This window comes from Varanus komodoensis, unplaced genomic scaffold (genome assembly GCF_004798865.1).
Source record: "Varanus komodoensis strain SLA01 unplaced genomic scaffold, ASM479886v1 scaffold41, whole genome shotgun sequence".
Classification (NCBI taxonomy): domain Eukaryota; kingdom Metazoa; phylum Chordata; class Lepidosauria; order Squamata; family Varanidae; genus Varanus; species Varanus komodoensis.
Window position 1 is genome coordinate 265,128 of NW_025335954.1, and position 23,817 is coordinate 288,944.

General features: G+C 44.5%; 1 protein-coding gene across 1 annotated transcript; it reads left to right on the top strand.

Annotated features, from left to right (window-relative positions):
• Window positions 1-9,420: 9,420 nt before the first annotated feature.
• On the top strand, window positions 9,421-17,725 carry LOC123029899 (keratin, type II cytoskeletal 5-like). The gene is made up of 9 exons (XM_044443299.1): window positions 9,421-9,939; window positions 11,616-11,833; window positions 12,230-12,290; window positions 13,162-13,257; window positions 13,912-14,076; window positions 15,171-15,296; window positions 16,571-16,791; window positions 17,294-17,322; window positions 17,409-17,725. The coding sequence occupies exons 1-9, from the start codon at window positions 9,421-9,423 to the stop codon at window positions 17,723-17,725; spliced, it is 1,752 nt and encodes a 583-aa protein (XP_044299234.1).
• Window positions 17,726-23,817: the final 6,092 nt, after the last annotated feature.

Below are 23,817 nucleotides of genomic sequence, written 5' to 3' on the forward strand. Positions count from 1 at the left end.
CAGGATTGTTAAGAAGATCAAATGAAGAGGAGCAGAAGGACTTTCTGGCCTCCTCAGAGGGGAACCAGCTTTGTCTCAGGAGTCTGATTTAGCTCGGCCTACATGCTTCAGTTGAATTGAATGTCTGGTTTATTTCCACGCATGGAGCTCCACTGAGAGAAAAATATCAGGGGCGGGGGGCGGGGGAGATGCCATTTTAGGGCCAGAAGCACAGACAGGGTTTATTTATTTATTTATTCATTAAAACATTTCTATGCCGCCCCTTGCCGAAGCCTCGGGGCGGCTCACAGCACAAAATAAAATACAATAAAATACAAAAATAACAATATAAAATTAACAATATAAATAAAGAACAATATAAAAGAAGTCGCCCTGGCCAGAGGTTGAGGTGCTGGGCTCCTTCCTGCCCTCTGGCCCTCGCTTGGTCTTGGACTGCCCTGCCCTGGCAGGCTTGTTGGCAGCTATTCAGACCTGAGGCAGTCCTGTCATGCCAAGCCTGCTTGGCTAATTTCGGAAATGGTCTTCAGAGAGGAGAGCTGTACCAGTCGTGAATGCTTTGACTCCTGCTGCTGAGGTGAATTTCAGGTAGACAAGGCCTGTGATAAATTACTACATCAAAGTATTAATTAACCAAAGAATGCTGCTAGCATTCCACTCCTTTCTTGGTGCTCATCTGATTATCATTATTTTTTTGCAATTATTATTATTCTAATCTGTCTGGCTATCAGACAGCAACTCTCTGGGGCAAGGAGTCTATTCTCCTTGTCTGCTTGGATTTAATTCATTGTGAAGGAGGAGTTTTCTTCTAAATGAATAACTGTAAACAGAATAGCTGAGGTTCCACAGGCAGCACAAAGTCTACTCCCATTTCTTCTCTCTGGGTTAAAGCTGCAGCATGAGGTTATGCCTGGTTTGACCTCCCAGGAGTTGTCTTAATCTGGAAATAGGAAGAAGGCTGAAAAAATATTAGAAGCTCCACCTTTGCCCCTGACTTTCCTTCTGAGTGAATGTATTACTTTATTCATAGCCTGACATCCTTGTTGTTTTCTAGACACCAACTGCTTTGCTCTGAGAAAGACAAAAAAGAAGAAAGCTCCAATGTAAACTCCAGAGTGCGTTTTTGGACAATTAGAGTGTCATACAAATCAAAATGTGTTTTTGGACAATTAGCGTGATGCTCAAATCTTCTTTTTCCCTCTGTTTCTTTCCTCAATGGCAGTCATAGCTGTAGCTTCCCAAATGGCAAACAGAAACATATTTCTTACAGAATGATTTGTCAGAATAAATTATCAACCTCACTCCCCCCACCCCCACAAAAAAAAATCAGAAACAAAAACCAAAAACCATTTGGACAGGTGACGGAAAATAAACTAGTACTACAGTTCAGAGGGGACTATTTTTTGCTGCCCTGCTGTGGTTGGCACAATAAATATTGACTGCATTTTTCACCTCTAAACTCTGGTTCTGTCGGGCCTGGGGGCTTATTTTTCATTTTTAAATGAACATGGAAATTGGGAGCCAGTTAATGGTCCAAATGGGCCAGTGTCAGAAGACTCCAAGTGAGAGATGGAATAAGGGTGTGGAGGAGGAGGAGGTGGAGGAGGTGGTCTTTTCTGCCAGCCAGAGGGCTGGCCACCTGCTAGTGGTTATGCCAGCAGTGGCTGGTCATAACCACTAGCTGAAATTTTGCGACTGTGACTGTGTTCAGTATATGACCACTTGATGAACCATGTAAGTGTGGTTTACATGACTGCAGATACATTTGTATTGCAAATGAGTATTGAATGTGCAGTGATTTCTGGTCCAGCAAGATGCACTTGGAAGAATTTGACCCAAGGATCCCCAGAGGTGGCCATCTCAGTGATGAGGGGTAGATGGAAAAATGACAGCAGGAGCTGGTTAGGATATCAGTGTCGAATGGGTTACTGAGGTGTATATGCTGTTCCCCTTCTGCAAACCTTCTCTAGCTCTCAGGCATCCACTGAGCCTCCTGTTGTGCAGCGCTGCTGTTCACTCTGGTTCAGTCCATGATAAGACTGCACAAATTTAAGGGAAGGCCGAGCTGGTATGTATGAATTGGGTGCATGAACTGAGTTAGTGTGACCCGAGCCAGCTCTGCCCACCTCGGGGCCCTGTGCAGTGACTGCACAGGCTGGAGGGCCAGGAGGGGGCCCATATTTGTTACCAGGACGCCGCTCTTGAGAGGCTGCACCTGGTGTTGGTCCTCCAAGACAGATGGAGATGCTGCTGGTGTGCTGCCCAGCACTCCCTGACTGAGCTGGCAGGGATGGCTCCAGTGTGGAGCTTGGAGAGCCTGGGATGATGCCCTGGGTGCTTCAGATTCCATGATGAGGCTGCCTCTTCATGGCCCCCGTGACATCCAGGGGCTGTCCATGGATCAGCCCAACCCGTGAAATGATATGTACTCTTGATTTGGTCTTTGCTCCAGTTTAGGAGGTGAGTAGTCTGAAAACTAGGGTGGTGGTAATGTTCAAATAACCCCATGATCATGGTCAGACCATTTCCTGCAGTAACTGCAACTTGCAGTATTTCTTTCCTCCTGCAGGGGTGGAGGGGTATTGGATGGTCCACTCCAGGAGACCGAGGGAATCCAATGGATTTCTGAATGTTCTTGGGGATTTCCCAGTGGACAGACCTGGTGATCCAGTTGAAGCCCTGGTCACACTGTGGAACAGTGAGCGATAGACTCAGCTGTGCCTCAGTGCTCTCTCTGATTGCTCTCCATCTGATGTGTGAAGTCTCTGTCTCTCTGCTCTTTGGTATACTGGGGAGCAGCAGTATGCCAGTTAAACAGGCTGTATATCTGCTGGAGTGCAAATAGCACAAGATTTGAAGATGACGCCACTTGCTCTAGAATTGTGCCCATGGTGTGATGGAGTGGGCAGCAAAGAAGTGACGCAATCACATCCTCATTTAGCTCTCCAGTGGAGCTCTCCTTGGTGGGCTGGGGGCGGTAAGACTGTCCCCTGAAAATGATCCCTTCAGAGACTTTCTGTGACCTTTTTGCATTGCACTTGGAGAACAAATTTGCTGGTCTCCACGGTTAACTTGATGCCATCATTAAGCAGAGCTCCAGCTGAGTGGTTTGATGCTATCATCTACCCAGGTCCAGTTATTATGGCTGGATGATGTGGGCAAGGTGTTTGCAGCCATGCGCTCTCTTAACCTTTGTCCTCTCTGCCTGATAAAAGCTGGCCAAGGAGGTCGAGCAGGGTGGGTATGTGCACCTTTGAATGAAGAGATGGTTCCTGCCGTCCTCAAGGAGCCAGTAGCTAGACCCCTCCTGAAAAAGCCCACGCTGGACCCAACGGCACTTGTAACTGCTGCCCTTATTTGGGTCAATGCTTGGGAGGGCAGTGGCAGAGCTACAGTTGCCCCTCTTGGAGGATGCTGACTATCCAGACCCATTTCAGCCTGGGTTTCAGTCTAGTTACAGGACTGAAATGCCCTTGGTTGCTCTGATGGAGGACCTTGCTTGAGAGAAAGACGAAGAGCGCAACCTTGTTAATTCTACTCAATTTCTCACCAGCTTTTGATACCATGGAGCATGGACTCCTCCTGGATGAACTGTGTGGACTAGGGGCTGGAGGCATTGTGTTGCCATGGACCTAGTTTTACCTAGGGTGGTAATTTCAAGGGGTAACATTACGTGGCTGTTCCTCAGACTCTTGGCCATCGAGCTGTGGGGTTCTCCAGAGTACCACCCTGACCTTAGAGTTATTGAACATATACTTGAAGAACAGGCGAACAGAAGGAAAGCCATGCTGGATCAGACCCACGGTCCATCCAGTCCTGAATGTTGCTCACATGGAGGCTGATCTCTGAATGGATTCCATGGCTTCACTGCCGAAACACTTTCCTCATGCTGACTTAACAGCTTCAGCTTTCTCCAAGGCGAAGGGTCCTGGGGAACCCACGTTCTTTTTCCTCTAAAGTGAGCCACTTACTGTCCCACACCTATTCCTGCATTTGTTCATTTTCATAATGTGGGTTTGATCATATTGTCAGAGTAGCTACTTCATCCTTTGTATGTTAGAAACAACAATAAAAATTTAGGATAACGACAAGAAGGAGCTCTCAGAACAATTTGATCTAAGGGAAGTTATAATTAAAGCGAGATGGTGGGAACGAGAGTGAGCAAGCAAACAAGAGTGATAGACAGAGGCCAATTCTCTATTTAGCATATGACTAAGACAGAAATGGAAACATTTATGCTCTGGGGATATTCTATGATGCGGTTCATTTGTTTACTAAGCAGCCCTGGGGGGGGGGGGGGAGTCTATGAAGGAAGAACTGCTGTTTCCTAAGCCAGGCCAGGTTCATGCTGATCCAGGCAGAAAGTGGGGCAGGGCAGCTTTTCACCCCTCACCCCTTACGGTTGCCTTTAAAAAGAGGAAAGACTCTGTGATGTGAGATACCTTGGAAATTGCTACTCTCATATTAATAGGTACAAGGGATGGGGAAGCTTGTTCAAAGATGGGGAAAGGCAGATATTTTGTCATCATCATGGACACTGATCAGCTCCAGGAACTCCTGAATTAAACTGATTTTCCAGATCAGTTACAACCTGGTTTCAGACCGGCACTGAAACAGAAACTGCCTTGGTTGCCAGGAAGGTGACAGGAGCAATGCAACCCTTTTGGTTCTGATGGACCTCTTGAAGACTTTTGATGTGCATGTTCATGACATCCTTCTTGCTAGGCGTCCTGATGATGGAGCTCTGCCCTGACAGAGCTGTAATACGGCAGAAACTCAGGTCCATGGGCTAAATTTGACCTGCCTGGTGTACCAACCCAGTTGTCTAGTGTTTTCCAGGTAGATCTTGCCCTCCCTTCCACCACCAATTCTCCAGAATTTTCCAAGCTTTTGTGTTGCTTCCTCCCATTCTAAAACATTGTCATACTTCTCTTAATTGCTGGCTCCAAGCTAAAATATGTGGGTAGTTTTGGTATTTCAGTCTTTTTGTCACGTTGCCTTTTGCCTTCTGATCTGCCCAGTGCTGGAATGTGGCCACGAGAAGCTTTTCTAAAATCCTGCGTGGCCCTTGGGCTGCAGGAGGTACCATAATCCGGTGCAGCAATGGCATCCTCCTTCCTCAGTGCTCTGTTTTATGCTTTTCAAAGACTACATGGATTTGCTGGGCGAGGTCATCTGGGGATGTGGGTGGAGTGACACCCATTGCCACATCTCCCTTTCATCTCGTGCAGGTGAGACAGCTGATGTTCTGTACCAGGGCTTGGGTGTGGGACTGGATGGGATGAGGGTCCATGAAGTGAGAGCCTCCATCCAAACTGAATGGAGATGTCGTTTGTCTGTTAAGAGGTGCTGAGCCCTTTCTGGAGAGGGTGTGTGGATGGCACCTAATGTATCTGGTGTGAAGTGTGCTGTTAGTCCATCATAATGACTTTAAGCACAATGATTTAGAGCAATTGTTTGCCACCTTTCTCGTGCACTCCTTGGTAGCCCATTTCCATAAATTGTACCCTTCATATTAGCAAAATGTTTGCAATTAATATAGTTGTTCTTATTTCAAATTTATATGTCATACATGTAAATAAATAGGCCAATAATGGGATTAAAAGGCAATGGAATAATAAGATCAACAGTGCACACTTAATATACATCGGTACCAGTGTGACAACACTTGAATGTTTGCAAAACAGAGGAGAATGAAAACTGAGCCTGTGAGGGGTGTTTTGCTGAACATGTGCGCTGTAGTGATGTGTTTGCAACACTTTGTTTAAAGAGGGACTCCCCACCATTCACTAGAAGAACAAAGCGAGGGAACGGGGCTTTTCTCAGGGTTAAATAATGAAGAAAACCCGCTCCACCACTCGTCATGATGTTCCATTAATTTCACAACTTTTGACTTGTATCTTATCTTACACTGTTGATGTATGTGCCCTTTCCTGCCATTATTCAATTTTTTTTGCCTACCCCTGAATGTCCTGGTTTGTACCCCTATGTGTAGCCCTGGTGGGGAACCACTGGTTTAGAGCATCTTTTACTGGCTCGAAACTATATCACAATTTCGTGCTGTTAGAAATTTGCTCTGTTGTAGTTTTGCTGCTAATTTTTCATTTCATTATGTACTGTCTCTGCATTGTTTTTATTCCTTGGTGTTGATTTTACCATGCATTCTTTTTATCACTGTTTTATTGTTGTTTGCATGCCATGTTTTTAATTTACCTGTATTTTACCTAGCGAACACCAGGTAGTAAGCAATCTAAAAATATAGTTAGTTAATTAATTAATGGACAGGGTACTCGGAGACTTGGTTATGGACTTCATGATTACATGTGCAACTCTTGTATGTCCTAAACAAAGAAACTCATGGGACATTTTTTTTGGTGGTATTTATTCATTTAATGTAAAGTTTTTATAGACCGTCCCACTACTAACATCTTGTAAACAGCTTTATTTGTCATGTTTGGGATAATGAAACCCTATATAATAATAATAATCAATCATAGACTGTCAAAATCTAAATAGAAATACATATCATATCTTGGGTACACCATCACAGAAATGCCTGCGTTGCTCAATCCATTATGGTTATCTCAGTTGCAACTCCTGACATCATCAATATCACCAATTTATTCTCAGTAAAAGTTCCTAATGTGGATTAGGTACTGTACAAAAAGAGAGAAGTCAATCTTGGCTTGCAAGTTCTGAATCTAAAAGTGAGTTGGAGAGAAAGCTAGATGCTTTCTGTGAGTGAAGGAGATAGAGAAGGAGGGAGGAATTCAAGAACAAAACAATCCACCTTGGTTTTGGAACAAATTGTTTTACATCCAGAAGGACATGATCCAAAAGCATGGCAGTGAAGGGAATTTCATGATATTCTTTATATTGACCAATAATTAGGACTATTTAGGACTATTGATGTGGTCTACAAATTCTAAAATAAATAAAGAAATATGAGCAATGCACAAATGTGATGTTTGTCATTGTTAGTCTAATGTGCCATACATTATAATGTACACAGTGTCCTCTACACACACCATAGAGAACCACATACTTGACAGTAAGTGTAGAATTTTATATATGCTTAACACAAATGGAAAGGGGGTGCGCGTATCCCCCTGGTGCTTCAGATTCACCCCTGCTCTTCAAAAACATACATTTACACTCCTTTAAATAGCATCATTCCTGTGCCAAGTCACATGGCGCTCCCGGGCTGATCAGAGGGCCAACTCCAGAGTAGGCATAGTGGAATCTGCCAGTTTGCTATCTCCAAACATCAAATTAAAAATCTCAAGGTTTTCCTCTCCTCATTATGAAGATCTTTGCAAATTTTGGTAAAATCTTATAAAAATGAATCAAAACAAAAACCTCACCCATCTGCCAAATGTAGTACATGCAGCTATTCCAACCAGGGCATGTTGCTGTAACAGCCTAGCATTTAAAGATGAGCCTTTAAGGGGAATAGCAAGGGGAATGGCAATCAAACACTAACATGATTAAACACACAGGAATTCAAGCCCAGACTTTAAAAAGCTAAGTAGTGAGAGCTCCGGGTCTTGACAGATGCATCCATCAATTTCAATTTCTCCCACATACATTTTTTAAAAATCTCACATTCTTTTTATCTCCAATATGAAGAATTTGTAAAGCACGACGAGGTGCAATGGAACTGTTCATCTACAAAATAGGATTTAAAGAAACTGATTTTAAGCCCTGATGGTTGTTGATCATGAATCAATTAATTGTTACATTTGCATACTGCCCCATAGCCCATGGGGCTCCCTGCATTGTTTACAGATTTTAAAAAAGGACGATGATTTCTATGTGCTTTTAAAAATGGGGACTGGGGCATGCTCAGGAAAGGGTTTAGTGAATTCAGTCAGTATTGCAGATGAGATGATTCTGGGTGAGTGTTTTAAAATATTTATTTATTTATTTATGGTGGCAGGGGACATAATTTAATGGCAAGTAGCAAAACCTCCTGTATCCAGACATGAATAAATTCTGACCCTGGTTGTTACAGCTTAGCCACTACCTCCATGATGAGTGCAATTCATCAGAACAACTCATGCATTTCATAACTGCTGCCTTTCTGTCACAATCAAACAGGTGGCTGTTAGGGCCTGTTTTCTAGATCCTATTCTCTTGTCCTCTGAATAGCAATTTTTACTATCCATTTTTTCAATCAAGTACCTTATTCTATCCATTCCACAGTTGTTTGTCTACCCATCCATGCTTTGTAATCTACCTCCTCATTTCTGTCTGACACACACAAATACACTCAAAAGCCCATTTTTCTGCCTGCCCACAGTGCCAAAGGAACAAAAAGGAGAGAGAAGAGGAGCTAGCGCCTGATGTGCTGCATGCAAGTTCATGCCATAATTAACTTGTCTGTCTAGAAGAAGTTCTAACGTATTGATTCTCCTGCTGCTGTTGCTTCCCCCAGCAGTTCTTGAGCTTTGCCATCCACAATCATCCGTTGCCACCCAATATAGCTGGGAGCTGCAGGCCTCTGTCACCTTTTTGTCTCCTTCGGGTAATGATCCAAAGTATAAGGAGAGGTGTCCCACGCCACTTTGCTGTCCTTCACCTGTTCATCAGCAGTGGATCTTCATCCTCTCTGAGCCTGGCTTCCCAGTCAAAGACTCCTGTGATGCTGTAGCCAGATCCTTGGTGAAAGGAACTGCTTTGGTTGCAAAGTGTCAGGCTCCTCTGAGAAGAACTTAGGCATATCCTCTCCAGCAAAGGCGTTTTTTTGGTTTGTTTTTGTTTACAAAGGTAAATGCAGATCCTCTGTGAACTGCCAAGTTGAGAAATGACTCTGAAGGAGCCAAAGGCAATTTTCCACATAGAGGCAGATTTAGGGTATAATTGTGGGCGTGCTCTTGGAATTGTGAAAACCATGCTCTTGTTTGGCATTCTGCAAAGTGGCTGCCTGCCATGGGACTCTGCAATTAGAAATGCAGATGAAGATATGGAGCGAGATAGGACCTCCATTGAGAAGAAAGGGTGATGCTCCCGGTGTCAATTAAAGAGTCTGCTCCTCAGACACAATAATCATGCCTAAGACATCTTAGTCATGAGGGATATTGCATGATCACTAGTTTTCTGCATCATAGTCATCTTCATCATCTCGTTTCTTTTTTATGGCAAGGAAGGGGTGTGCTAATGGGTAGGGTCAGTGTTTGGTAACTGGAGATGAAGATCTGTCAACCACACCAAACTCATGAACACAATAAAATGATATCTTCCTTCCCGCCCATGCAAAATCAAACTCAACACCTCCCTGAAACACATATAAGGGAGGCATTTTGCAGCATTGGATTCAGAGGGACCTGATTCCCTTGGGCTCGGTGTACATCCTTTCCTTCTTGCATTGCAGCTACAAGCCTTGATAACTTTCTCTGCTACTTATTTGGCTTTGACACAACAATGTCTCTAGTGCAGACCGTCTTCCAATATGCCAAAGGGGGCAGAAGGGGCTTCAGCTCAAGTTCTGCTGTCGGTGGAGGAAGCAGACGTAGCTACACTTCATGCAGGGGATTTGGTGGTGGCATGAGAGGCCAGTATGGCAGCAGAAGCCTCCATAATTATGGTGGAAGTACAAGGATTTCCTATGGACGAGGCTATGGAGGCAGCTTTGGTGGCTACGGAGGTAGATTTGGTGGTGGCTATGGTGGTGGAATCTGTGGTGGCTATGGTGGTGGAGCAATATGTGGTGGCTTTGGTGGTGGAGAAATCGGTGGTGGTTTTGGTGGTGGTCCTTATGGTATTGGCATGGGTCCTGGAGGCATCAGCACGGGTTCTGGAGGCATCGGCAGTGTCCAAGTAGATAGAGACCTTCTGCGGCCAGTCCGTGTTGACATTGACCCCCAAGTCCAGCAAGTGAAAACTCAAGAGAAAGAGCAGATTAAGATGCTCAACAACCAATTTGCCTCCTTCATTGACAAGGTGAGTTATCAGAACAGTGAGTTTGAGTGGTCTCCTAGAATGCATGTTGGCTGAAAAAAATGTGGTTAATTTCTCTGTTTTCACTCAGGAAATATTTGAAATGTTGCCTTTTGCTTTCTATGTTTATTGGTCTTGCATGAATTAGAGAGTAGGTGGAATTATTTCTCTGTAAAATGCCTTTTGAAGATTTGGAGAGTAAGATGTGTCTGCTTATATGGCATTAGTTCCATCAAGTCCTTCTAGTTCAGCTTCCTAAAAGCTAGCAAATCAGTTGAGACCGTTCGCCACAAAAGGTTTTCAGTGCTTTTAATACAGACGTGTGTGGAAGCAAGGAGTGAAGCGGGGAAAATGTTGGAAGTGTTTGCACGAGCAGACAGATTCTCAAAGTGAACCTTGGGTCTTGAAAAGGGCTGCCGGTTTTAAAAATGGGTATGTGTGAAGGTATGAATGGGATTCCTCTTTTTAAAAAGGAATAAGTGATATGGCAGATGCATGACTTTGAATTTGATCCATCTTTTGAGCATTTGGTGTGGGCTAAATAATGAGAAAGAAAGGAAAGGAAAACACTTGAACGAAGTGGTAGAGGGGGTCAAAGCCAAAGGAAGTGTATGGACATGGTCCTGGAGGAATATTCTGAAGCTTGAAACATTGGCCAGATTTGGGCTGCAGGAAAAATAATGGTTGATTAAGCATATTTTTGCCTGTAGCAAAATGCAAAGGGATTTGTAGAGTTCCTCATAAGACTGAAAGGATTTTAAAGGAAAGCAAAACCGTTTTGGCGTGACTAGTGAAATTTCTAACTAGTGTTGGGCATGTGGCTAGGTTGTTTCAATGGATGATAGTCAATGCAGGCATTCCTCAATGCCATGTGAACATATGAAGAGGCCCTGCACTGAAGCCAACTAGCCTAGTCCAACTGGGTGCCCTCACGATGCTTTGATTTCAACTCTCAACACCCAAAGCCAGCATGGCTACTTGGGAGGTGCTGAGAGTTGGAGAGTGCCATGTGTGGGAAGGAGTTTCCACACTGACTGGTAATAGCTTTCCAGGATCTCATTTCTGTCATGGCTACATCAGATACTTTCATTGGATACTCAAAGGATTGGGCATGGGATTTCCCCAAATATCTTATGAAGACTGCTAGTATTCCAAAACCTTGGGTAGTCAGCCCAGCCAGATAGGCGACCATGCATTGCTGGCCTATAAAAGAGTCAGTATTTGCATATTTTCCCTGAGGGATCACCTGGAGGAAATGCTTACTCACCCTGGGTGACCAGGAAAGCAGTTGCTTACAAGCCTGACTAACATGACCTCCAAAGCACATGGGAGGGTTCCTCACTAAGCAGAACTTCTGCTGCATATCACTGAAAGCCGAAGAATAGTTGGTGCAGCTATTGGAATTCTAAGGTGGGGGGTGTTCACAGATCCCTCAAATTCTGACCAAAAAATGACCCATATTTCTAATTCTCCTATTTTTCCTTCACAAAACAATTGGTGGTGGGGACAGGGGGTAGTTTTTGTGTGCTCAGCCAATTTGCCCATGGGCCTAAAGTGAAATTCAGTTGTTTGTGTACGGACTGCTTTTGCTGTCAATATCTACAACCTCCAGGTAGAACCCCAAGGTGCAATGGTGGAGAACCACTCCAATGGCTATAAATCTGTTTCTTGGGTTTCAGGTCCGATGTCTAGAGCAACAAAACAAAGTACTGCGAACCAAATGGCAGATCTTACAGCAACAGATTCCAGTTCAAGGCCCACGGCAGAACCTGGATGCCGAGTTTCAGAATTTCATGAATGACATTAGAAGGAACATCGAACAAATCCGTAACCAGAAGGCACAGCTGGCATCAGAACTTCAGAGTATGCAGGGCTACGTAGAAGACTTCAAGAACAAGTAAGCAGTGAAGGAACCCGACAGGCCTGACTTCCACAGCTTGGTGGAACTTTCTTGTGCTTCAAGGACAGCGTGTCAGAAGCTACTGGCTAAGAGCAGTTCTTCAGAATACTGGCATGGCTGCAACTCTGCAGCAGGTCTGGGAAACCTGTGGCTCCCTAGATGTTATTGGAATTCAACTCCCATCTGGACGAGATGGCATGACCAATGGTCCAGGGTGATGGGAGTTGTAGTCCAAAGCACCTGTAAGCCAGTGGTCTCCCAAAACTACTGTGAGGTGTTTCAAGTGATCCTTCTCCCTCCCCTCCCGCTCCCTCTCCCCCATGCCCAAACAGTAATATATACAATTGAACACTAGATAAACTGAATGTGTCTTTTTCATTTTGCTTAAAACAGGTATGAAGAGGAGATTAACAGGCGCACAGGTGCTGAGAATGACTTCGTGGTGCTGAAAAAGGTGAGCAGAAGAATTCAGCAGTGTACTGTAAACAAAGAACACCGAGGGGGTTGGTGGTAGAGCTGCATCGGACATGGATGTATTTTGGAGCTCTTATGAGCCAGGCCCCTGTGCCAGAAATTGTGCCAGAATGCATCCTGTAAGAAACTCTCCTTGTGTGTGGGAAATGAATGTGTCAGGAGAAGGGTAAGCTATCAGTTGTCTTATGCACATGCTAGCTTTCTATGTCAAGGGAGAATCCACAGATTTGGAGGGGGAAAACAAAAATATCCCATGCATTTGGAAGTGCTGGGCAACGGTGGGGGGACTGCATCATGTTGGAGCATCTTTGATGGCCTCTTGGAATATAACAGACTGCCCATCTGCATCCCACACCGATTCCATTGCAGTGCATCTGAGAAATGTGAGGCATTATGGGGGAATCGTGGGGGCACCGTGCCCATGCGTGAAAGGCGTGCACGGACTCCATACCAGGGGGCAGCTTCTGCTAAACTACTGCTTCCCATGCATCCCGTTTTGTAGCCACTTCTGTTCTCACATGGAAGGCACTAGGGAGTCTGAGCATGCCTTGCCGTCATATCCTCCAAAGCAGAAGCCCCGTCCTCTTCAACCCAGATGCGTAGTGAGTCTCTGTGCTCTGTTGTCCCGTGAAGTGCAAAAGAGAAAGCTGTGCATAGTTAGATGCAATCTCGCTCATTATTTCTTCATAAGCTCCTGGCCCTGGGAGCAGAATCTCAGGCTGGGCCTGCTGAATCATCACTGTGCAGCTCAGCAGGGAGCCTGGGTATTACATGCACATGCCAGAAAGCTTGCCTGTGCAGGGCAGTCCATGAGGAAACTTAGCTTGTCTTCTCTTTGATCCTTCCTCTAGGACGTGGATAGTGCCTACATGCAGAAGTCTAACTTGGAAACTAGAGTTGGTGCTTTGGCTGAACAGATAGACTTCATGAAAAGGATGTTTGAACTGGTAAGTAATGAAGATTTCCAGTCCATCTGTTAGCAGGATCAAGCTGGCATGTTCAGAGGTGGATGGACTCTAGTGTCTTTTTCAGAACCCAAACTCAAATCTGTGTTCAGATTCACCTGATTTTTCTCTTTAAAACAAATGACCCTCCTGCCACTTTCTCTAGTCTTTCAATCATGCAATCACTCTGTCTATTGATCATTCTCTCATGCTGTGTCGCTTATCGTTCTACAAAACGATATCACAAAAAGAAATCTTCTACAAAAAGAAATAAAGGAGTCCAGTTTGGCACATTCCTTTTTCAGAAGGGCTTACCTTTTTGCTATATAATCTGAGGGCTCAGAGTTGGTATAGTATTTTATGAAAACACATGCCAACACCTACAGATAAGACACAGATTAAGAAAAAAGTTAAAATTGCTGTGAAGACTATAAGAGAAGCCCCTGAATCAGGGCAGAATCTTCCTACAACTGAAGCAAGGGTGCGCTGAACTCTACAGATATGCGTATGAACTCAGATAAACATTATCTAACTCCAGAAGAATGCATTCAGTGGAGCTAGATGTCGCATAGAAGTACATATGCAGTGAATTAGGAAGAGGTGGCATCAGTGGAACACACTGCAACCCATGGCTGACTAATTTTTGGTCCCTTGCAGGAACTATCTCAGATTCAGAGAATCGGTCAAGACACCTCTGTGGTTGTGAACATGGATAACAATATAGATATTAACTTAGAAAGTATCATTGATGAAGTAAGAGCTCAGTATGACCAGATTGCCTTTGCTAGCCGAGCCGAAGCTGAAACTTGGTATAAAACTCAAGTAAGTAATCAAGCTGATCCAAGTAAATAAGTAAATGTACTTAGACTTTCTCAAGAAGGTGGTGCTTTTCTCTCCAGGGAAAGTCTTCCTAGGAGGCTGGACTTGAGAACTGTGAGAGCTTGATTTGTACTTCCTGCAAAGAAATGGAGGATACATCCCTGCTACACTTGACTGCATTAGGGTGCAATCCTAGGTATACTTAGACGGAAAAATGGCTTTTGACTTCCAGAATTCCACAGCCCACTGGCTTGCAAATGCTGGGAGCTGAATGACTTTTTTTCTGTTTAAACTTAGCCATAGGACTGCACCCTTAAACCATTGCTTACTTTCCCCATGGGGTCCTGGAAATTCTAGTTTTCTGAAGGGTGGAAGGTAACTGTGCACCCCTAAAAGTGAATGTTTAGTGCATTCACCAAACTAAATTTCTCAATATGTCTTGGTTAGTGGCATAAAACTGAGAGCTGCTTGTGATGCAGACAAACCTTGAGATGCTGGTCAAAAATTAACCAAAGCTGGGTCAGCCACTCCCAGTGTTGCCGCCCCAAACAGCCACCCAGCCCAACAACTGGCAGGTGCACCTTCTTTTCCAAAGATTGCCTTTCCTCAAATGTCACTACTGCTCCTGTAATTGTAAGGAGATCTTTTTTCCTCAATGATGCTATAAAAATCTGTGGCACCAGTTTGAATGTCTGTTAGCATCTGGAGGGATGAAAGACCATGAAAGCTAATTTGACAAATGTTGATACATCATTTTTTCAAGTCCCCAGCCATACTCAGCTAATCACACTTCATGCTGAAACTTATTTAATAGTTACTCCTTCCATGCAAGAGGCTCTAAGCTTGGGGGTTTGGAGTAGGGGCATCTCCATGAGTCTTCCTCAACTACAGTTCTCAAGAATGCTTTGGAGATGTTACAATGCTTAAAGTGGTGTGTAAGGTCAATCTAATTCAGTATTGTAACTAGATGTCCGTCGCATTTTGCTCCTCCCCGATTGCCCGCATACGTGGCCTAATGTGGTGCATTGGAGGGGCCTTTGTTGCTTTCATTGCTCTGAATGCTGCTGCTCTCTGAACCTGTGCTCTCTGCCCAAAAGTATGATGCTTTGCGGAACACAGCAGGAATGCATGGGGAGAACCTTCTCAACACCAGGCACGAGATCCAGGAACTGACCAGGAACATCCAGAGACTGCGTGCTGAAATCGAGCATACCAAGAAGCAGGTATGGACGGCGAGTTTTCCATTGGCTGAGGTTTGAAACATGGCTTCCCTTTGGGGAATCTGTGTTCACACCATGGATGTAGAAATGGGGGAGCAGCCCTATCTCAGTGGCTCTTGGTGGAAAGTCACAGACAACTCCATGTGTAAGTGTTTCATTACATCTAAGGCAGCCTTCCCCAACCTAGTGGACTACTACGCTTCCTATCCTGAGAAATGATAGAAGCTATATTCTTGCACATCTGGGGAATTTGGGAGCTGTAGTCAAACACAGCTGGAGGACTCCAGCTTGGAAAAGTCTGATCTAAGGGTTGGGCAGAAACTTGGAGAGCCAGTTCTGAGAACAGATAGTATCCTGATTCAGGAGCTTCACACATTCATCCCTTGATGCTGTTCTGGTTCCTCTGCAGTGTGGGGTAGCCTTTGATGCAGGGCTTGTCTAGACAAAGTCGGTGAATCTGTTTTGAAGATCGCTATGGGAAATGTTGGGTATACAGATGCAGTGTTAACTGGATGCCCAAGACAACAGCAGCTGCCTTCTTTTGCCCAAGCTACAAAACAAACAGTCTTATTGCCTCTGCAGTAAGCACAGAAAAGAACCTTCCCTTGTGATGACAGAATTCACATGTAGAGTTGCATGTAGGTCCATCTTAGTTTCAAAGGGGTCCTCTCCCTGGGCTTTTGGGGCAGTGTCTTTGCAAAGGGTCCCAGGAGGTTTAACCCCAAGCTCCTTGTTCAAAGGCAGAAGAGCCCAAAAGGCAGGAAGAAGCATCAGCCCCACAGAATTCCCATTTGGATGTTTGGTTTTAACCCTCCTATCCCAGGAAGTTTGCACACAACAGGAACCTGGGAAGGATAAAAAAGAAGAGGCTTCCAAGTGCAGGTGGAACATTGGCCCCTCATCACTGAGCAACCACAACCATCCTCATGTGCCTGAAAGATGGGAATGATTTCCAGGGCAGAGGCCATGGGAGATCATGAAGTTTGGAGGCACTGCTCCATTTCCCCCCCATCAGTGTTCTCAAACAGAGAGATGATGGGCCCTGGCTGATCTACAGATTCGTCCCTCTCACCCTGCAACAGTCCTCTCTGACTGACTGGGGGAAAAACTGTGCTCACTAGCTCATACAAGTCCCCTCCTTTCTTAAGATCTTGGATGGGTTTCCCCCCACCCCCCACCCAGGACTGAGACCTGGTGAACTCTAGGTCACATCAAGCCTTGAACAAGAAACTTGTAGTGGAAATGCAAAGGTTTTCATGTCCCTTTTCCTCTTGCAGTGTGCTCAGCTGCAGTCAGCCATCGCTGAAGCTGAGGAGCGTGGTGAGTTAGCTCTCCGGGATGCTAGGCAGAAACTGGACGAGCTGCAGTGTGCCCTGACAAAGGACAAGGAGGAGCTGGCTCGCCTGCTGAAAGAGTACCAAGACACGCTGAACGTTAAGCTTGCTCTGGACATTGAGATAGCCATGTATAGGAAGCTGCTCGAAGGAGAAGAGTGCAGGTATGACTCTTGCCCTTTCCCTAAAAGAATGTTATGTTTTTAATGGGGCCAAATGGTACTTTTGTAGATATCATTGGACAGCAAAACAGTTGTCAGGTCTTCAGTGAGGATGCAACTAATGTGTGCATATTTAACACCTGCTGTTGGGGAGCTAATCTGGTATGGCTCCAGACACCCTTGGAAAACGTTGTGTCTCCCATTGTGTTGTACATGCTTGCTTGGATTATCTGGTGGGAGGTTCTCTCTACCCTGCTGGTGTCCCATTCATCTGAGCATGTGGGTGGATCTGCAGGGAGGGAGAAGTGGGTGAAGGTCTAGACTTGCTAGGAGCACATGGACCTAGACAAATTTGGTCCCTTGTAAGTTGCAACTCGTAGTTCTTAGGACCATAAAGGCTAGATAGGGGCAGGCAACAACCATTCCTAGGGCTGTTGAGTGGTTATGCTTTCAGCAAAGGAGAATTTATTTAGATGAATGACCTATGTTTCTTGCTTCTACACAGGCTAAACGCCCAAACCCCAGTCCATGTCTGTAAGTAACTTCTGCTTTCCTCTTATCTGATGCTAACATTTTTAAGTGAAGAAGGTGCAGTAATTGAACATGTACTTCCTCCGCAGCTGTTACTAGTACTGGTTATGGCGGTGGAATTGGAGGCGGCATGGGCATCGGAGGCGGCGGCATGGGCATCGGAGGCGGTGGCATCATCGGAGGTGGCGGAATCGGCATTGGAGGTGGCGGCATTTGCAGTGGCGGCGGCATCGGCCATGGCAGCATCATTGGCGGTGGAAGCTGTGGCTATGGTGGCATTTCCGGTGGCAGCTCTTCCTGTGTTGGAGTTGGTGGATTCTCACATGGATCAGGAAGTGGTTCCAGCACAGTCATAAAGAGAATCACCACAACCTCCTCATCTACCAAAACAGGCAGGAAGTATTAAGAGTCCTGGCAAGTACCCAAAAGGAAAACAAGATCTTTTAGCATCTAGTGGTAACAGCACAACACCTTCAGCCCCATCCTGAAAGGAAGACATTGTGTCCTTGAAAGCACAAGATCATATCCATTTTCTCCCCTGCAAAAAAACCTCCCCTTAAGGCAGTCATCTTCCATCTTGCTTCTGTCTTCCATGGCTTAGATGACCAGTGGTGGAATGTACCAGTAGAGAATGGCAATGAAATGTGCTGATGGTATTGCATTTGAGGATATCAGTTAGCAGAGAGTTGCTTGGGAGGCAAAAGGGAGATCTGTAACTCATGGATCTGGGCTGTACTTCTTTCAGTATGCTGTATATTTTTAGCTTTTTAGGTAGCTGCCAAGCTGCAATGTGTCTAAAAGTGAATTTTCCTTTTTTTATCTTGAGGCTTCTTCCTCCAATCACTTGCTTTTCTCAGGTGTTGTAGTAGTTCCCTGCTTTACAGAAGACTTTATTGGTTTCCCCTGTACTTGTCTATGTTTATGTTGGACAAGTCAAAAGTCATGAGGCTGAAATGCTACTGTTCTTATCTGCCGAGGGTGATGCAGTGAGGCAGAACATTTCCCATAACTAAACCAATGTTATGCTCAATATCCAAGCTAGGAGAGCAACATGCTACTGCCTAAGCAACTGTTAATGATAATTGCCCAGCTATGACATCGGAATCACAAATGAAAATGTTTGTTCTTGTACCAGTTTTGCAAATTACCTTGCACCTCTCTATTTCTTGCGGTTTGCTTCCCATTCTCTTGGGCAGTGACCATTTTCAATAAACTGCAGTCAAGTCAGATGTGGTCTTGATTTTTTAATTGGCACAATTGTTTTAATTTAAGGCTAGCATTAATTTGGGGAATTCTCATCCACCACCTCCTCACTCAAAAACTCTTGCTCCCAAGTACTGGGCTTGGAAAAATGTGCAGAAATACTGAATTTGGGCAATTCCAATGTATGTGTACTGTCACTCATCAACCTTTACATATTTATATATTTAGTTCATTACATGTGAATAATGTTAGATATGTACACAACACCTATTGAATGTATGAATGAATAACTATATATGTACAGATCAACAAGCTGCACACACACTAAAATACACTCATGGTGACAGTAATAATCATATATTTTCTTTTACTATAAATGCCTAGGTTATACCATAATCAAAAAAACATATTACCAAAAAGTCTCAAAGAAACCAATTTCTAGAAGCATTAATAATAGTACGTAGAACTAGACAGCCATGCATGTTAGAGCTGAATGTGATGGGGTTCTCTACATTCTTTCTCAAAGTTCATTTTGCCCCATTTATATTCCCAAATATGAGTCTTTCTTTTGGTGGGGGTGTGTGGGGATGTAGATTTTTTAAGCATGCAATTTTCCCAATAGAAATAAAAATGCATCTGTCCTGATGCACATCCCCCATAGGTTAAAGTGTGAAAATACAAATGGAGGGGGTTTATGCATTTCTGGAAATGCACAGGTGTGCACTCTGAATGTGAACACAAGTTTTGAAAATGGTTAAAATTTCCTGAGAATTGTGTTTCCTGCTCCCATTGACTTCAAATCCAATGTTATGAATGGGGCATAAACACATGACTCATGAATAGGAGCAAAATCCTCATACCCCTCTACAACTAAACAACTAAAAACAGCCCCTCCCATTGTCTCTTCATATTGCAAGAGCTTTATGAAACTTGTTTGGCTGATTTCCGACTGCATTCATCCTCTTCTCCACTGTCCCACATGCTTACTGAAGACACTTCATGTTGCTGAACACACACAATTGCAGAAAATTGAGTGCAGAATTCTGATCTCAGAAAACTCCTCTCTGCAACTCTGTCATCTCCAACAGATTCAGTATCTGTCCCCTTTGAATTCAGTAAACTGGTTATCCTGTTTCTCATCACATTCTTTTCTTCCTCCTTCCGTTACACCGCTGTTAGGCATCTGACAGCATGGCAAGCCTTCATACCTCCAAAAATTACTTCCCTGGGCATGGCTTTCAACCCCAGGAAGCATCAACTTCAACAGACCTTCCAAATGACTAGGTTGGTGGAAATATTTGCCCATTTCTGCATAGAGACAAAGCTGCACAAGAGACCACAGAAACCTTCACACATCTATGTGATGGGAAAGTAAGCTGACCAGACTGTCAGATCACTTATTTTTCCAGAGCAGAATCATTAAGAGAACTGTGCAGAAGGGCTGGCCACTCTCAACGATCATTTTACACCCATGCCAGGTGGGAGCCTGTTTACAAGAGGGTCTGTTTCCATCAGAAAGTTGAAAGCCCTGGGGAGTCAAAGAAGCATAGGATGGCAGAAGTGGAAGGAGCCAAGACGCCATCTGGTTCAAGCTTCTGCTTAATGCAGAACTTCAAGCAGAACTTCAAGCACAGTCCTTTAAAAGAGGCCTTTATGAGAAACTGGAAAACTGTGATTTGGGAGGGAAAAAGGAAGTGCATGCAAGAGGCAGGACAGTGTTAGGCTAGCATACATTTTGGCCTGGCTTCTTTGGAATAATCTGACAAAGCTCCATTATACCTGCTTTGTTGGACAAATTTTTACCCTCTTTTGCCTGCATGGTCTGTGGATTATAATAACTTGGAATCAATCAGCCTGATCACTGCTAGTTCTCCTCTGGCTCACCAAGAGCCTGTGGGGCTAGTTGAAGCCTCTGGGGATAGGGAGGAGATACCAGACACAAGATTGCTGCCACGTCCTTAAGAATTCCATGGAGGTCTCCCCTCTCTGGAGTCAGGGTTCACAGAAGGGAGAAACACACCATACAATTCAGCCTTAGTGTTACCAGTTTTCGCCTCCTCTGCACAGTCTCCACATGCAGGCCCTGCCCTACACTCTTGCTATGATCCTGTATCATTCATGGGATTGCATGGGTCATGACTGAAATGTCAGTTCTAAAATTACATTTTCCAAAATTAGGCTCTCACTCAGCTCCTAAGGCACGCACCTGCATGCACTGATTTTGGGGCAAATTTTGTTTTTGATAACCTCTAGCCGGAAGAGGATTCCTACAAATGTTGTGGACTTTTCCTTTTTAATCTATTCATGCGTCCCAAGAAAAGGATTAGCCTGTCACTGATTAAATTATTTTGTCCTAACAGAGCAATAGGACAACAAACATCTTCTATACATTTTCTATGCATTTCACTTCAAAGCTTTGTAAGTCACATCTGTCAGCATCTTTGCCGTGGGAGGGGTGGAAAGGGTCCACATTCACAAGCCCTGTTTTCGTGAACAGCTGAACAGCTGAACTCTGGGTCACTCTGGGTCACTTTGTAAATTTGCCCACTGCTCTACACAAATAGGGACAAGGGACTTGAGGTGCTAACAGGAGAAACATTCCATATGTGGCACCCAACTTTTGGCTAAGTACTTAAAAGTAGGTTAATGAACTCAGCATTTCATGAATAGGAAGAACCTCCAGGTGGCTTCCAAAAGTAACAGCAATCAGTCTGGCCTTATTGCACCTCTGGGTGTGCCGCCACATTTCTTTTAATGCATGCAACAGTTTTGCAGCTGGTGATATCACCTTTTACATCTGCAAGCAAGCTTCTGTTAATTGGATGATGACAGAAAGTGCCAGATGCGAAGAAGAGCCGTGTGTTGCTAGCCTTCAGCTTTTACTATCCAAATCTTGCAACTAGCAGAGGGTAACAACAGCAGAGGCATGAGCGGTCAAGTACATGTGCCAAGTTTTGGACTGTTGCTCATGGTCTATTCTAAAACATCAACCACCCCTGCCCCTGCCGTTGATTTAAGCATTTTGGAGATTCTTGCTTTGAAAGTAGATCCCATGCTAATATAATCAGGGAAAAAATGAAATGGCAGAGAGATGTACTGGTCTTAGGTGGAATGCTTCTATTCCTGCGCAGTCTCACTACCTTTTTTTGGCCATGGGTTGCTTGCATTGTTCCCACAGAAACAGGAGTGAAAAAGATGGATGTGGCATGGTACAGATGACACACTGCATGGAGAGAGCCCAAGCTGTCCTGTTTCTAAAGGAACAAAGAACTAAGCAAGATCTGATGTCTGATTTGCTGACTGGGATCTCTATTTAAATGCCCTCATGCATGTGTAGTCCCACCAACTCTGCATGTGCTTTACTCCAGATCAGGATTTTTACACCTCTTCAAAGTAGGCCTCATAGCAACACAAGTTTGTTATTTTCAGTTGGTGGAAAATGTGGTTTGTCCTCTTTTTAAAAATCTGATTTATTTTTTCAGAGCTGCATGAGAAGCAGAAATTCCAGCTAATGCTGTTGCAAGTGCACAGTCACAGTACTGGGGAAAGTATCACCTGCCTCATTTAAATCATCTTTCCTGCAAATTATTATTGCTGAAAGAGAGGAGAGTCAAAACAGAGGGCTCAAGTTAGCAAGAGAGAAAGGGAAAGAAAGCAGACTTGCACACATGCTCTGTTATTATATCATCTGCATATAATAATTTGTTTCTCGGGAATGGTGGCATGCTTCAACGTCCCTTTAATTAAAGAGAATAGTCCAATGGGTTGGCTCATTGGTTGGGGCAGGCCCAATGTACATGGTACATACAGAGTGCCTTGTTGCCTTGGAGACTGCAAAGGCAGCCTCTAGGTGAGTGTGATGGGACATGCGAGTCCCTCCCCGCATTCCCCCAGTGTGTGAAGGGCTTACAAATTATTTCCAGTGAGTCAGGGACATAGTCCCATGACCTCTCCGAGACCCTGAGAGGCAGAATGACCTGAAGAACTACAGCTTTGACCTGGGAGACCTTAATTTCCAGGAAGAGACCTCAGAAGTTCTGTCTCCATGGTGAGAAGCCTTGGTGGAGCCCCTCAGGAGGAACCCCTTCCAAATCTGAGGAAGAGGAGGGCAATTAAGATGACCAGGGACTGGAAGCAAAGTCCTGTGAGGAGAGATTGAAAGACCTGGGCATGAGGGGAGAGATGATAGCACTTGTTACGCAGTTACTATGCAAATACTGTGCTTTTAACTACCAATGGTAATATTGCACTGCTTTATACTTTCTACTTCGTGTTCTTACCTTTGACCCGGATGCAGTAATACAGCCCTTCATGACTCCTCAGACTAACAGCTTGCAGTGCCATTAGTTCTATACATGAAACAGCACTCTGCAAGTACCACAGAGGAGGGCCAGGATCTCGTCTTGCTCATCCCAGAGTGCAGGACATGGAAAAAATGGGCTAATGCTACAAGAAGCCAAATTCTCGCTGGAGATCAGGAAAAACTTGCTGACAGAGCAGTATGACAATGGGAACAATTGCCTGGGGAGGTGGTGGGCATCAGTCAGGGATGCTTGGAGGCCTGCATTAAGCAGGGTGTTGGACTCAATGGCCCTGTAGGCCCTTCCAACTCTGCTATTCTATGAACTCCTGAAAACCATTCGTTTTTGGCGACTGGGCTATTTTAGAAACAGCATGTTTGGTGGCTGCTTTGACTTGTCTCCATCAACAAAGAAATTTAAGAAGCATTTGGTTAGGAATCTATTTCCTTTTTTCTTGAAGGAAAGAAAGGAAATACAGCTTGCTGGGTTTAGTTCTGCCACTCCCAGAAATTACAAGGTGGGCCTCCATAGATGCGCTTGATCAGAGAAAACTGTAGAAATGCATGAAAAGAAAAGAAAAAGTCCAGAGCTTCTAAAAACATTTCTAGCTGACAGTTTGTCATTTTTAATTGAGAGGAATAATGCAAAAGGAGTTTCAAGAGGAAGACGCTCATCTGGTAATTACATAGGTGTACATTCTTGGAGCTCAAGTATTTTTGTAAGGTGATCATTTCCTAATCCCTGTGAAAGCATTTTTGTTCTTCTTTTTCTCTGGACTCCCTAGGTGTGAGCACATTACTGAGCCAGTCCCAATAAAGGCTGGGCTACAGCCAGATGGGCCAAGCCTGTGAATAGTCTGCATTCTTTAATTTCACTAGTCCAGCCAAGCCTAGGCCGCAAAGTGCGTATAAAAGGGGACTTCTCAGTGGATGTTGGACTGACGTTCGCCCCCCCCCCCCTCTCTCTCGGTCTCTCTCTGGGGTGCCCTCTTCAC

Bases quoted from the DNA above. Each gene is read 5' to 3' on its own strand.
- LOC123029899 (XM_044443299.1), top strand. From the start codon at position 9,421: ATGTCTCTAGTGCAGACCGTCTTCCAATATGCCAAAGGGGGCAGAAGG. The intron at 13,258-13,911 runs GTAAGTAATGAA...GGTCCCTTGCAG, and splicing joins TGAAAAGGATGTTTGAACTG to GAACTATCTCAGATTCAGAG. The intron at 16,792-17,293 runs GTATGACTCTTG...GCTTCTACACAG, and splicing joins CTCGAAGGAGAAGAGTGCAG to GCTAAACGCCCAAACCCCAG.